General features: G+C 41.8%; 1 protein-coding gene across 1 annotated transcript in view; it reads right to left on the minus strand.

Annotated features, from left to right (window-relative positions):
- Positions 1–16,557, minus strand: part of LOC307018444 (neurobeachin-like) — a gene marked incomplete at its 3' end in the record, with an annotated part of 48,884 nt that overhangs the window by 14,734 nt on the left and 17,593 nt on the right. The window contains exons 2-4 of the mRNA XM_079648679.1: positions 6,737–6,968; positions 3,691–3,791; positions 357–452 (exon numbers count right to left, since the gene is read on the minus strand). Coding sequence (XP_079504805.1) covers positions 357–452; positions 3,691–3,791; positions 6,737–6,968 — 429 coding nt within the window. The remainder of the gene's footprint in view (positions 1–356; positions 453–3,690; positions 3,792–6,736; positions 6,969–16,557) is intronic.

Consider the following 16,557-nt stretch of genomic DNA (forward strand, 5'->3'; position numbering starts at 1 on the left):
CACTTGCTCTCCGCTGTACTTTCTTTGTCACCTGATTTTGTGTTGTTATTATTATTATTATCATCCCATCGTTGCCATTATTTCGATTTGTTATCACAATGTCAATTTGCACTATCCTCCTCCTTTTATTGTCATGAATTGTAATCTATATATTTCTATGTCTGTTCCACGCTCTTTTTATGTGTATTTGTATGTATTTTACTGGTAACTGTATTCTATGTGGTGTACATTTTCTGTGACTATCTGTCAGTTGTCTACTCTAAAGCACCTTGGAGTGCAATTGTTGAAAGAACGGTGCTTTAGAAATAAAGCTTATTATTTGATTATATTATTATTATTATATTGGTCAGACTCACCGCTGCACTGCGTCCTGGAAAGTTGAAGAAGGTATCAGGACCGTGTCTCTGAGGCATCTGGTTCAACACTGACAAGAGCTTGATAGCATGTCTTGGCTGGAGGAGAGGAAAGGAGAGGAAAGGAGAGGAAAGGAGAGGAAAGGAGAGGAGAGGAGAGAAAAATAGGAAGAGAAACGGAGAGGGTCATTATTATTTATAATCTGCAGACCATCAGAGGCACAGCAGGAGCCTCTTTTTAAAGAAAACAACAGAAAACATGGAGTGACATCACATCTCTACCACAACCCCAGTGGATCAATAACTCTTCAATCACCTCCGCCCTCCTCCGACAACACCTCGTCAATACCATGGCAACCCTCAATCGATCTGTCTCGAGAGGGGGACGCTGGGGGAGGAGGAATTGTAAAAGAGTGGGGAATTGGAGCGAGGTGTACGGGCTGATTGTAGTTATCAGAAAGATCTGGATCTGGATTAATACTGAGCAGAACCCAGAGGTATCACGCTCAGTGGGGGATGGATGATCCCCGCTAAATGTCTCTTAAAATATGCCGGAAGCACTCCACGGTTTCTGCGATGACAGCTTCTTCTGGTAGCAAGTTCCACTCTCTGATTGTTCTCGGAAAGAAGGAGTATTTAAGAGTGTCACTAAGTTCAAAGAGTTGGCTTTGCGGGTTGCACTTCTTCTAACTGGCTCTAGGTACATTGATGCATCAATGGCTGAGATGTTATGGACAATCTTGAAGAAGAGAACCAAACGAACCAATCGCCGCCTTTCACTTAATTCCACCCAGTTCAACCGCTTGAGCATTTCTGTGACACTGCTGTCCCATTCATAATCTCCAAAAATGAATCTTGCACCTCTTCTTTGTACTGATTCCAGGGCATCACTGTCTTAATCAGTGTAGGGGTCCCAGACCCAGCTGGCGTACTCTAGTTTAGAACGTACTAGGGCCAAAAAAGCTGTCTCCTTCAGTTTCTGGGGACAGCGTCGTAGGTTCAGGCGCATAGGAAGCCGAGCGAACGGTTTGCCTGTGTTACAATTTGGCCAATGTGTTGGCCAAATTTCAGGTTGTTATGGATTTCTACCCCAAGATAAGGCTGGTGGGTCACCTCTTTTAACACCTGGCCACATAGAGTATAGTTTTTAATGTGCGGGTTTTTTGATCTGCTTGTTCGTAGGATGTAGCATTTACTAGTATTAAAGCACATTCCCCAAGTGTTAGCCCATTCCTGAAGTCTAGTCAGGTCACCCTGTAGGTCTTCCTGGTCACTTCCATTTTTAATAGGCCTGTAGAGCAGGCAGTCATCCGCGAATAACCGCACTGTAGATGCTACATGTGACGGCAGGTCATTAATGTAGCATAAGAAAAGCAATGGACCCAGCACAGTGCCTTGTGGGACACCAGAGTCAACGTGAACTGTACTTGATTTCACCCCTTCTACGACTACTTGTTGGCTCCTTTGCATAAGAAAGGTTGTGGTCCAATCAAGTATTGGGCCGGTTATACCCATGTGGGCCAGCTTTAGCAACAGGCGCTTATGTGGGACCGTATCAAAAGCCTTTGAGAAATCAAGGATTGCCACATCGACTTGCAATTTCTGGTCATGATATTTTGCCAGGTCATGCATTGTGACTAGGAGTTGAGTTTCACACGAATGGTTTTGTCGAAATCCATGCTGGACCGGGGTAAGGACATTATGCCTTTCCAGCTGATTCAACAGGTGTTTGCAAATGATGTCTTCCAGGAGTTTACAACATACTACTGTCAGGGAAACTGGTCTGTAATTTGCAAAGAGAAGGTAGAGAGAGAGGGCTGGACGGATGGATGAGGGTCTCGCCATGGATCCCTGATCAGTGAACAGTGAGGTTGTCCCGGAGCCTCAGTAAAGGGGACATTAACGAGAAGGGACAACGGCGTATTGACTTGTGCACACCAGCAACTTTTAGGGTGTACACCTAGCTAACCCTACAAATGAGCAGGGTAGCTTTAACCTCTCACAACCATCCCATGTGTCTGTTTCAAAACGTCAACTAAACTCATCGGCTGCCGGCAGGGCCAATCAGCGAGCAGCAGGGAGCGGTAAAGATGGCGACAATAAGTGGCACTGTGAGTGGAATTTAAACTAAGAACTCCCGATGCTGAACAAATCACTTAATGATGTAGCTCTAAATGTACAACAAACATGAACCAGGAACTACAAGACCTTTTTTATCTCCAAAGAATTTGGATAATTCTTCAATTGAAAGCGGAATATAAATATTGAATAATGCTTGGGTCGTTTTTATACATATGGGGGTATTTTGTAATTTCAGAGAAACTACAAGAGAAAATAAAAAGGTTTATTAAATATTGCCCGTGCATTGTGAGTTAAAGGGTGTGCGGATAATACATAGGCATTAAATAATCAGGAGAGAGAATGTGTGTCTGCCATGACATGTTCACATGTTATCAACATGTCAACCTTCCCAAAGGGGTTCACCTGGAGGGAACAATACAGATTTTATCTTCACAGCTGATTAAGTCGCATTGTTTTTTCATCATTGCTCACAACAATTAACTAACTCAAACCTTTGTTGCATTAATTAAGCTGATTACGAGAATACAAAAAATGCTACACGTGATCTTAATTGCTCTTGTCTTGTCATACACTCGAAAATCACTCCAAACAGACAAACAGACACACACACAGATACACAACCATCCCCTATTATTCTAGTCCATTAGAATAACCATCCATTCAGTCACATCCAGACTAATGGCATACAAACAAGCTCATGCTGCATAATTGGGTATAAAATAAATGTAGCTTCCCGGACTTTTAATTGTAGACCGCTGGCAAACCAGAAAATGTAATTGTTTATTTTTTTTGCAGCATTCTCTTGATTTAAAAACAGTTAAAGCCTAAATAGTTAAATAACATAATTATCAGAACATTGGTAAGAAATGTGCAGAATAAATCTGTTAAGTGAAATGTTGCTTTTACTTTTACTTTAAAATATGGTATTGTATTATTATATAGCTTTAGTTAACTGACCAGGAACATCAAAAACGAGTTTTATAAATGATTCTGATGCCATTAGAGCCACGTCGGGGGTTTGCAGCTTCCTCTCACATTGGAGTGGAAGGACTTCAAATATTGTATAGCATTAGACATTTCTATTTAAATGTATGTATAGTATATATGCGTGTATACATCCCAACATATAATAATAATGATGTTGTATTGGTTTTTATTTTGCCAGTACCTGCAAACTAAAATATTCCTGATGCCATACTGATAGAAAAAAAAACTGATACACGCTAAACACTTTTTCAGTTGTCCACCCGCTTACCCAGATGCCATTGTCTCCCCTCAGCATGCTGAAGAGCAGCTTCAGCTCCTTCACTGTGATGCTGTAACTGGCCATGACTCCCAGCATGTCCACCAGGAGGTCTGAGAAACACACAGAGGCACAAAGTTAGCTCAAGAGCAGAACAACAACACTAGTGTGTTTGCTAGTCAGCCCTCTTATAAAATAAAGAAAGCATGTTAATGAGACTCTGTTTGTATACGGTGAGTGATAAGCCTTAATCAGCACAGTCAAAACTTCAAATGAGGTCACAGTACTCAAACAAACTTGAATTACGAGCAGAGTTGCTGTGCACCTTGAATGTGTATATATTGATGTTAATACATCAGGTACAGTAATACAAGGCCGGACACTTAGAAACTGTGACAAGTACTCTCGGCTACTCGCTGCAAACAAGGAACCATGTAATACTTAAAGGATGAGTCAGCAAATCTGGGGAAAGATTATTGATATAAGTGACAGGCTCGCAGTGTGTACAAGAGGCTTGGTAACAAATGCTGAATCATAAAAACAGCATGAATAAACTCCGAGATACATATGCAGTAGTTTTAAATAAATGAATCTTATGGAAAACAACATCTTAAACCGACTAGGACAACATGTTGTATGTTCTATTTTCTTCTTTTAAATGTTTAAAAGGGAATTGTCTGACATGTTGGGAAATATGCTTATTTGCAGAGAGTACGGAAATAGGATCAATACCTTTCTTTAGTTTTTACGCTATATATGGAGGTACACCACCAGACCATTGACTAAGCTTAGTAAAAGTAGTGGAATCAGAGGGAAACATCTACCTTTATTAGGGCTGCTCAATTAATCGTATTTTAATCGCGATTACGATTATGGCTTGCAACGATTACGAAAACAACGTAATCGAAATAAAACGATTATTTTTTATTATTGTTATCACTTTTTTGGGGGGGGGTTTTCAGTTGAATTATACTTAAAGTTCAGGTTAATCAACTGTTAAAAACATACTGTTCACATTTTCTTTCTCCAATAAATGGATGTTTTCAAAGTCAATGAATAATCACATTTAATAATCGCAATTACAATTATTGACCCAAATAATCGAGATTATGATTTTTGCCATAATCGAGCAGCCCTAACCTCTATCATCTTAAAAATATACCTACTGTACCAGCATCTTTTTAAAGTACACAGACTTCAAATCTAAAATATTTCTTGTCTGGCTATTGACTGTTTCCCTGCTTCTAGTATTTATGAAAGCTAACCTCCTGCTAGCTCTAGCTTCATATTAAGTAATACAACTCTTGCCAATAAAGCAAATGAGTGTATTGCCCAATATGTATTTGGTCATAAAATTGAGAAAACATGGTTTCAAGAATATTTCTCCTGAATATTTAAGCAGATAATAAAACAAAAAAGATAATAGTTTAGTCAGAATGACCTTCCTGCTTCATTGCCTTTCACTCCACACACATCAGCAGCAGATCATTGTGGATATGGCAGAGGTTCTCAGAGTGAGGCAATCTGCTTACAAAGGCTCCACTTTCCCATTAAGCCTGCTAGATAGGAATAGACTTCCCATAATATTTCATTACCCAGAGCCCAGCGATTGGGAATAAAGCTGAAGGCTCGCTGGCTGACGTGTTATGAGAGGGAACGCAATACACAATGTCCTAGATTCAGAACCCCTAAGGTGTGTTTTTGGTGCGATCAATCCATGTAGGTCATTTTAAACAGTCTGTGAAAAGTGTTAAACTCACGGTTGAGAATGGGGATATTTGAGAATTGTCATTAAATTGAGTTAAGTGGCTCTGCTGTGAGGAGCAGTAATAAGTCATAGAAGTTATAAAGCACATTATCCTGCAGTAGTAGGTAGGACAAAGAGGACACTAAGGGGGAGGGAAGGAGATGAAACGCACTCCCAGGCATCATTAACGGATGTCAAGGTCAATATGACCATGTAAAGAGACGGCAGTGAATGTGCTGTTTAGCAATCAAGCCTTCTGTAAAGAGCATAAACATACTGAGGTCATTACTTCTGCACCACCAGCGGGTTGTTATGGATGAGTGACTGCGGGGAACACACACACACACACACACACACACACACACACACACACACACACACACACACACACACACACACACACACACACACACACACACACACACACACACACACACACACACACACACACACACACACACACACACACACACACACACACACACACACACACACACACACACACACGTCTAAACTTTGGGTTCTAAACTTTAGGAAAGAGTGTTTCTTGTTAACAAGGATACAAGTACAATTCTTATTCAACAGTACAGTTCTGCAGAAAGACAGAGATAATTATTTTTCGTCCAGAAGCAGCTTCAGCTTCAGCTTCATCCTACGTTTTCGACGTGGCTCTCAGTCTTGTTTCTCTTTGGGTATTAGAGTTTGTTTCCACCTAGACACACAACCCACGGCGGAATGCAGAATATAATGCTTTTTGTGAGATTAAGAAAGGCACTTCACTACCCGTATGAAGTCATACCTACCTGGGCCAATCTTTTTTCATAAGTGGGAAAAACTAAATTAAACAAAAACCTTACAAATGTTTGTCATTGTACTCGCATAACAAAAACACGCTTTGCATGCTATCTTGCAAAACAGTGATCAAGTTGTATTTCTAATTAAAAGGTCTTAAATTCGGCATCAAATAATATTTAAAGAGTATTTAACTAACATTGAAATGATGGTAAAAAACAAACAAAGCTGCCTCTCAATATAAATGTGTTTGTCTTAAAGCTTGGCAGTTATGCATGTCATTATAATTTTTCATGTTTCAGGGAAAATATTATAATCATAATCGTTTATCCCTTTAAGTTGTGTCCAAAATAAGGACTTGTTTTAGTATAATATGTATCAAAATGGGAATTATTATAAATGTCTTGTTTTGTTGTGTACACATTTACCACATCAGTGTATTGACACTAGGAAAACATAGAGATATTGTCATATTATTGTAACATTTAGTGTCTTTATGTATGTGCGCCGTTGCTTCACCTGCGATCATGTCGTCCACGGAGCTCATCTTGAGCAGCACCTGCTGGATGAGGCCCACCTCGGTGCTGGTCTGCAGGTTGCGTACGCTCTTGCGGAGGATAGCGGTGAACATGCTCCAGATCTCCGCCTGGCACGTCACCTCGCAGTGGGACAGCAGCTCCACCATGCAGCCGATGCTCTCCGCCTCCTGGATGATGAAGTTCATCTCCAGGTCAAACTCACCACCCACCAGCTGGAGGAGGGTGAGGAGAGGGGAGGGAGGAGGGGAAGCAGGAAGAAGGCAGGTAGGGGGAGGAGGGACATGGTTTGGGGAGAAAGGAGGACAGTGGAAGTGCAAAGGAATGGAATTGAGGGGGGAAGGAGAGAGAGGAGAGAGAGGAGGAAAAAAAGAGAGGATGAGTTAGTGAACTATTTAACCTTTTTTTCTGTGGTAGAGGTGAGCCTGGCGTCTGATGGATGCTGATTGTTGTTTGGAAAGCATTTCTTCTGCCGGGGGGCCGCACATACTGCAGCAAACACATGTCCTTCATCTGTCCACAGTCCACACACACCACATCTCCTTCTCTGCTGTCTCTCTCATATATGAGGAGCACAGCACTCTGTTCTGTGTTCTCCACTCTACTAACCCTCTGAAAAATACAGGAGGCATACAAATGGTCCCCTCGACTGCATCAGCCACACACGTATCCATATGAACACACACTGATGTATACACATGTCCCTCTCCCTCCTCTCAGATAGCATTAGTCAGAGGACATCCTAGTTCAAATCAAAGTGCAAATGTCCTGTCTCTTAATGGCTACAATTACTTGTGAGAGTTGACACACACACACACACACACACACACACACACACACACACACACACACACACACACACACACACACACACACACACACACACACACACACACACACACACACACACACACACACACACACACACACACACACACACACACACACACACACACACACACACACCCAGGCAAACCCCCACGCAGTTCATTCTCAGCATACTACACTTTCCAGGAAATGGTAGCCATGGCAACCAACACGCCATGAGACCACCATTGAGGTTATTAAATCAGATGGAACAGAAACATGCAATAGGTTAGGAGAAGAAAGCAGATAAAAGATTACGAGTAGAAATAAAGTCACCGACCAGACTGTGACTGTGATTTTTGCACTCGAGAGAGAATGAGACTAATGGAAAATAAAAGTACAGAGAGGGGGTTTAACATTGGGATAAAAATAAAGTAACAGCCCCCCGCTATCTGACGATGGTTGGTGACAGCTAATGACAGAGTCAAGGTCAAATGAAATCTGAATCAAAAGGTTAATTCTCAATATCTGTCTCTGTGTGTGGTTAATCATCCTTCAAACAAACAGATACACATCTAACTAGTGCTGGGAATCCAATATTATTGTCTGAGCACTCTCATTACTTCAATAGAAATAGACTGATTTTCATTACTTCCTATCTTAACGTCTAAATGGTTTCTGCATCCTGTGGGATGAAGTCAAATGAGAGGCTGTGTCAATGTGTAACATGGCTGTAATATAATTGTAATATGGATGTCAAATTGATGCAATAATGTTGTTGCATGGGTATAAAAACAAAGGTGAAATATGGGTTTAACATTGATGTATTATGAGTGTAAAAATGCTGTAATAATGCTGTAATATTGATGTTATGTGTGTGTCATATGCATGTACTAATAGTGTCATAATGGTGTATTTGGGTGCAACATAGATTGGTTTAATATTATATAATGTATACCCTAAACGTGCAATGTATCTCATGAGCTACAGAGTGTGAGCTTTAAAAATAACAATCGTATTATAAATACAATTCTTGATATGTGTCAGTTTAGCCTAGATATATTAGAAAATAGCAATTAATTAATGTTTCATATTGTGCTTGCCACTTTAAGGTTAATGAGATGATGATTTTTTTTTTCGGATTTATAGCATAAGAGTGGGACACATTGCTGGCTTGCACGTCAACAACCGAGCCATCTCCATGACAACTGAGCAAGCTCAATCCGAGACTGCTAGAAGTGGCTGAGAGCTTCGGAACGAGCTGGTAATTCTCGTCAGCTGAGTATCATTAATTCGCTGACTTTGTGAATCTTTGCAAACTGTGCTACGGCTAGAGTAGGTTTTACCTGACTATTATCATAAATAACTGAAGGTGCTCGATACACCAGGCAGCGGAAGCTTAGGGGGAGACAACAAGGGAAGTCTTTGTAAAACTCGCTCGCAGATACGCAGCGTCTTCAACGTGGAATTGGAAACACACACATCCCCAGGACATACCTACACATGTACAGCACATGCATAATCACTCTTTTTTCCAGCTTCCCACACCGTGTATCAGGGAGCAAGATGAGAAAGGGTGATGCAAACGAAGGCAACGTGCTGAGTCTCGTGACCCACAGCACAGAGAAAGGGAAGGACGAAAGCAGAAAGCACAAGGGGAAAAAAAGCACCAGATAATTATTATCTCTTCAACCAGAAGCAACATCTGGAAAAGCCACCAAAGCCTGGGTGACGCTGCCAAGACAGAGAGAGATGGACAAAGGCAAGGGAGAAATGTATATGAAAAAAGCGCTCACATCAATGACATGTTCTCCGTTTCATGTGGCTCCCATAGAGATGAGAGGCACTCATGCATTTCCGCGCCTATTACTCGCCTGAGTAGGGTATTTAATTGATGCATAAATAAACATGCTGACTTGATGGCAATAAGGTTGATGATGAGCAGCTTGAGCTCACTTGAGCGCACTCAAACGCCATCACCATCATCATCATCATGGCTACTATGCATGCACGCGGCGGACAAAAGATTACTAATGAGATTTATGAGGTAACATGCTCGTTTTGCAGAAACGCTCGTAACCTCCGGTCTCCTCACTCACCCGACCCCGTGTGTCCACATTGTAAAAAACCTAGTGGCAAAGTTCCGACAGACGGACGAGTGATCACAAGAGGCCTTAACTACCCCGACACGTACCCTGGTGGTTAAAGGACGACCACACACATAAAGCGGGACCCTCGTTATGCCACTCGCCCCAGGATAAAGGGGCTTGGCAGTGCCACCCTCTCTCTCCTCTGAGGCAATGACCTCACTGTCTTCTTGGCAACTGGTCGAAGACGTTTGTTTTGGCAGCGTTACGACAATGATTGCTCCCTAAGTACAGCTCATGTCTGTATGTTCCGTTCACAAAAAAGAGCGATTGAGTAGAAGAACCTGTCGCTAAGCAGTTGCTAAGGAAGTGACAACCTCTTTCCCACGATCGATGTTCCCACAGGGTTTTATGACAGGCACAGCTCACACTCAAGGCAGCATTTTGCTTCTGCTGATATAAATGTATGTCTGCATTTTGTATTTTGTATCAGCTAAATGTAATGTAATGTATTTAGAATATTCTGTTCTGGAAATAAACCCATCCAGGACTGCATAATATTGAATAAAATCTCCTTGTGATAAGACTAAAGAAAAGACTATTTCTTGCTTTGGGCCATCATTGACCCTAAAACACTTTCAGTAACGGTTTGGAAAGTAGGAAGGTTTTTCACTGTATTTATCAATGATGACTAATCACTTAGATTTTGGAGGTGTTTGTATTAAACACCCTATTTCAAGGATTAGTTCTTTGATTGCACACTTTCCTCCTCACAGTGCTGCTCATTTAGACCCTGTTTGGCATCACTCTGGCTTTGTGGGGGAGGTGCGAGTGTCAGGAGGGTGGGTGGGGGTCAGTGCCAGGACCCTCTTTGCACCACAAAGAGGTTATATGAGCAGGCACCTCTGCCAGCCAAAAGCAGCTCTTATAAGAGGTCAGTTAAACAAACAGTCCCTCTGTCCAACCCCTCTGACCAGCCGCACTGCTCAGAAACAGTCCTCTGTCACTAAGGGCTGAATAAAAAGGCCTTTTTATAAACTTGCCTTTTTGAATGATTACAAATTAATTATGGCTAGTTTCTGATTTGGCTTACTGGCTCACCATCACACTCTCAAGGCTAACTTGTGCACTCAAATGAATAGCGTTTTCATCAACTACAGCCACTTTGATGTTTGGTTTTGCAATTCTACTTTCATGTCAAAGCACTTGGTTTTTCGAGATTATGTATAAAACCACAAGAGCTGTGATTTATTATTAGTTCTCAACTCTGTTCTTTGATTCTATTGCCTTTCATTTGTACTGTTTGTTTAACCTCATTGCTTTTAGGCTTTAAACACCACTTTCTCACTTGTATTGTGTGAAAGGTGCAACGTTAATTAAAAGGATCATTATTTTATTGAAAACGATCTCACGCAGACCCTCCAGCCCATTATGTCGTGCTGTGATTGCACATCAAACGGGCCATTACGCTGGCTGATTACTACCACTGACTGTTGAATATTTGATTACTTTCAAGGCCGAAACCTGGCGAAACAGAGGCACCTGTTGCTCGTTACGGTCGTCAGAGAAGACAGGTCACAGAGGCAAGTGGACAGTCAATAGCCACCTCCTCTGCCTCAGCACATTCAATTGAGCTTTTGGAGCTGGCATCATCAATATGCAACTTCAAAGCCCCTGAGAGTGAGCTGGAGAGGTGTGTGTGTGTGTGTGTGTGTGTGTGTGTGTGTGTGTGTGTGTGTGTGTGTGTGTGTGTGTGTGTGTGTGTGTGTGTGTGTGTGTGTGTGTGTGTGTGTGTGTGTGTGTGTGTGTGTGTGTGTGTGTGTGTGTGTGTGTGTGTGTGTGTGTGTGTGTGTGTGTGTGTGTGTGTGTGTGTGTGTGTGTGTGTGTGTGTGTGTGTGTGTGTGTGTGTGTGTGTTAGGTGTGAGTTTGTGTGTGGCTCATTACTCGTTTGTGTCCCCTGAGTGAGCCGCGGCCATTCAGTCCCTTTGTGTGCCGAGCGAGAGAGGAGACGAGAGGCCCATCCAGACATGAGATCACAGATTACACACTTAACGCTTCGCCAAGAGGGCTCAGCGGAGCGCAGGAGAGCAACATTGAAGGAGGGTGAGGTAAAAACAGGGGGACGAGAGAGGTGAAACGAAAAGGGAGAAAAACAAACAAGAGAATGAACGGTGTGAACTGCAGGAGGAAGCAGATTGGAGAGAAGAGAAAAACAATGAAGAGGTGTGTGTGTTCTGGAAAGATGGAGCAAAAAGACAAAGAAGCCGCGACTGACTGCTATTGTGCTTTCTTATCGGAGTGGCAGAGGGATTTTAGTGCCCACAGTTTTACCCTGTGCAGTGGAGGGTTTAGTGCTCTGATGATGACCCCAGCGAATCTAAAGAGATATGGATTACACTGAAGCCAACTAAATACCAAATAATCCACATTCTGTTTTCTGCATGACCTCATTTTTTGGTAAACAGCATTGATAAGAGCGGCGGTTAATTCTATCACTGGCTCTGATTCATATGCAGGATAAACTTCTCCTAATCTTGGTTTTGCAAGGCTTTAGGTTCAGGAAGTATGCGGCTTTAAAAACAGGGTTGTTAAAAAAAAAGAGGAAAAAACCACATCAGTCATACGGAGTCATTGAATGTATGAACTGATTTGTCTTTACATATAAAATAATCAATTACAACTACATTTGTTATGGAAAACTGCCAAACATCTGTTGGCCACAGTTTCTTATAAATGAGAGTTTACTGAATTCATAACATAAGCTTATACTTATCTTTACATTTATTTTCAGACAAACAACCACATTTGAAATACGTCATCATGGGTATTACAGCTTCTCACATATGCAGATTGCACCTGTTTGTTTGATATGATTGGATATGTTTTGGTCGAACAAAACAAGCAATCGGAAAGCATATTACGCTTTGGGACTTCATGATGGATATCTTTTTTATTTTACGATATCAAAACCTAATTAAATAATCCCCATAAAAAATAACTAGATTAAAGGATGATAATAACAACAAAATGAGTTGTAGCTCTGGGTTATTAACTGTGATAGAAAGAGTAAGTGATTGAAGAAAGTGAAAGTTGGGTTTGAGGAGTTGCAGTGAAAAAGGACAACATGTGAGTCTTCCTGTGATTTGATCAACAGTGACATGTTGACTGACTGTAGCCTGCAGACTCAGAGGAAGGAGGAGGGGGAACCCCCCGGACTGCATTTCCCATGGGCCTTTGTACCAGTGTCTGCACAGATGGCAGATGGGACAACACACAGCCCTCGCTCATGAAACCCCTTCTGAGTGACAATGTCACAATCACACAGTCAACACACACACACACACACCTGCCTGCACGACTCAGCAAAATAAACATTATCAGCCATGAGTGTGTGGAGCTGTCACGCATGAAGTGTGGGGCTTTTGGCTTAGACCTGACAGGGAAGGAGAAAGAGACAGAGCTGTATGCTGCGGAGATTATTTTTAAGAGATACTCGGAAGAAAATACTATTTTACAACACACACACACACACACACACACACACACACACACACACACACACACACACACACACACACACACACACACACACACACACACACACACACACACACACACACACACACACACACACACACACACACACACACACACACACACACACACACACACACACACACACACACACCAGTCACTACAAGAATACAGTGATTACATAAATCCAGAGTGGGGATAAAAGGCCAGTGTGGGCCAGCACTAGCAATCCGCGCCTGTGTGTGTGTGTGTGTGTGTGTGTGTGTGTGTGTGTGTGTGTGTGTGTGTGTGTGTGTGTGTGTGTGTGTGTGTGTGTGTGTGTGTGTGTGTGTGTGTGTGTGTGTGTGTGTGTGTGTGTGTGTGTGTGTGTGTGTGTGTGTGTGTGTGTGTGTGTGTGTGTGTGTGTTAGGGCTGCACGATTTGGGGAAATAATGTAATTGCGATTTTTCTGACAGATATTGCGATTTGCGATATTTGTTTTTAAGCGACCCAACGGAAGTTTATTGTAAAATGCGGCTAGGAAGGTCGTATCAACGTGCTCCCGTCTCTAGCACCCCCGCAGCCCGAGCTACGAGTGAAAGAACTAAACTTACATGAAACTTCCGTTGGGTTGCTTTAAAGTCAAGCTTCAGTTTAAGATTCACCCTGTAATAGAAACATGTGATGGAGCATTCCTAACCTGACTCAGATACTTTCAAAAATACTTGGCAGGTGATTGGATCTCTCTCTCTATCACCTTCTATCATGGGCCACTTCTGATTGGTTAGCAATGGCTTGTACATGTGGAGCACAGCACTTCTGATTGGTGTGGATGACTGACACACAAGAAGAAAACAAAAGTTTTTAAAAAGTTTTTAAAAATAAAAAGTTTTTTTTTTAATTGCAGGCTTTGCGATTTGATAATTGCATCATTTAAAATCGCGATTTCGATTTAAAATCGATTAATCGAATTAGTGTGTGTGTGTGTGTGTGTATGTGTATGTGTGTGTGTATGTGTATGTGTGTGTGTGTGTGTGTGTGTGTGTGTGTGTGTGTGTGTGTGTGTGTGTGTGTGTGTGTGTGTGTGTGTGTGTGTGTGTGTGTGTGTGTGTGTGTGTGTGTGTGTGTGTGTGTGTGTGTGTGTGTGTGTGTGTGTGTGTGTGTGTGTGTGTGTGTGTGTGTGTGTGTGTGTGTGTGTGTGTGTGTGTGTGTGTGTGTGTGTGTGTGTGTGTGTGTGTGTGTGTGTGTGTGTGTGTGTGTGATAAAATGTCAAAATACCAGCACTTCATAAGAAATGTTTGATGTAGACTACACCTACTTTTCCCTGCCGTAACAATGACAAAAGAACAGAGTCGCATTATGTATTATGGGAGGATACATACTGCACTCTAATTTACATTACTGACGTGTAATGAATCAATTATGCCTGGATTCAATTCGAAATGCTTTGTCCAAATCTTCGTGGACGTGTAATCTCATGAAGCTGTCGATCAATGTTTCTGCAACCTATTATTCTTTTAAGTAGCTACTTTGAGTCACAACATCACCATAAAGTGACATAGGCGCATTTGTTTGGTCTGCCAGACAAACTACAAAACCGTGTTCATACAGATCCCTTAAGGCAGTAAAGTCCCCTTCAGTGACATTAAATAGATTTATTTAAGTCAAATATGACACCAAATAAACCACTCCGTCATTTGAGATGTGAAGGAAGTCTGCCATAACTACAATGAGTCACATAAACAGTAAAAAAAAACATTCCCATCAACCTCAGTTGCAATTTGTTTATTCCTATCAGCATATGTTAGCATGATGAACATCATCAAACATACTGGTTAACAACACAGTCGTGGCTTCCTTTCTTGTCTTTCCATCAAGCCACTGGATGCCTTAAACAGACAGTTCTAACTAGTTTATTTCCTTTAAATTACTCACAGTTTGAAGTGTTGCTTGCCCTCCGATGGTTAGATGATGTTGCGATGTGTTTGCTCAAAATAAAATAACAAACTTTTGCACATGCAACAAAGAAAAAAGGCCTTTACAATATTCAAAAGAAATTCAAAATACTCAAATAAAATAACAAACAACTTAGGTATTCTTTCTTTCTTGATAATGCTTATATAACCAGGGGTGCACATAAGTGGTACGCAGGTACGCATGCGCGGCAACAATCTGAAATGCGTACCGTCACTTGTGTCACAAAGTGCATTTGCGTACCGACGTACTTGTGAAGCTTTTCCAGAAGGCGGTTAGATCACCGGACGACAGAGTCGGTTTCCGTGTGCACAGACAGGGCTGCTGTTAACGTCGGTCTGTACAGCAGCACTGCGCTAAAACAGCTGATCACAACGTTCACACGCTCTGTGGTCACGAAGCTCTGCACTCCACTACCCCTCCCCCCGCCCCCCGTTGACATTCCCGATATAGAGGGCTTCATGGGAACTTTGAGGGGAGACAGAAGTTGGAGTACCAAACACTGACTCCAGGTACTCATCGGAGTACCTCACTGAGAAAGTTGTGTGCACCCCTGTATATAACTTCATAACTTAAAGGGTACTTGTACGATTTGTATGTACGTGTACGGTTAAAAACTGTTCATCAACGGCATCTCTCAACAGGTTGCCCATCACTGTGGCTTTAGCCCAGGCGCCGTGGGAATTGTAGTCCTTTATAGTGCATTGACTACAGACGTCACAATTAGGTGGCCTTTCTTATAAAATCAAAATACTGGCTCTAATAAACACAGTATGTAAGTATTGTCATTATTAGCATTGTATAATGCTAACTAGCATTAACTCGTAGCAACACACAAGTGCAGCCTCACTTAGGGACACATTCATCTTTGGATTTGTGATCTGATTTTCTGATCCGGTGCATCCCTATTTTACAAATATCTTTAGATTTTTCCACATGTCAAAACTTGTCAGGAAATGTGTTTTTCCACAGCCTTAGTTTGCCAAAATATGTGCAAGAAAAACGTAATGGATCATGGGAAACTGACTACTTCCGACTACATTCAATGAGAGACTGATGGGTCTGTCGAGAACCTCCTTTTATCTCCCCCCTTCTCATAAGCAACATCAAGAAGACAAAAAGCAGGCCAACAAAAACTAAAACAAGCTGCACAACATGAATATTGCATTTATTTGTATGCATGCTGTCTTTTTTCCCCAGCAGGAGATTGCCATTGGCAGAACATTACGAGCTGATTCGTCAGCCACTAACAGCAGCTCCATGCAGCAACCACACGTCCTACTTTGACATCAACCTGTCCTCATGCCTCTCACTTCTTTCACACACTCTCACAGGATGATGGGAGAAAATGAGATAAGATTTGGTTACGAGGCATTTCATTTTAGAGTGTACTCTTAGATCAGGTTTTCTCTGACGGATGATA

The sequence above is a fragment of the Notothenia rossii genome (assembly GCF_949606895.1).
Source record: "Notothenia rossii genome assembly, chromosome: 9".
Taxonomy (NCBI): domain Eukaryota; kingdom Metazoa; phylum Chordata; class Actinopteri; order Perciformes; family Nototheniidae; genus Notothenia; species Notothenia rossii.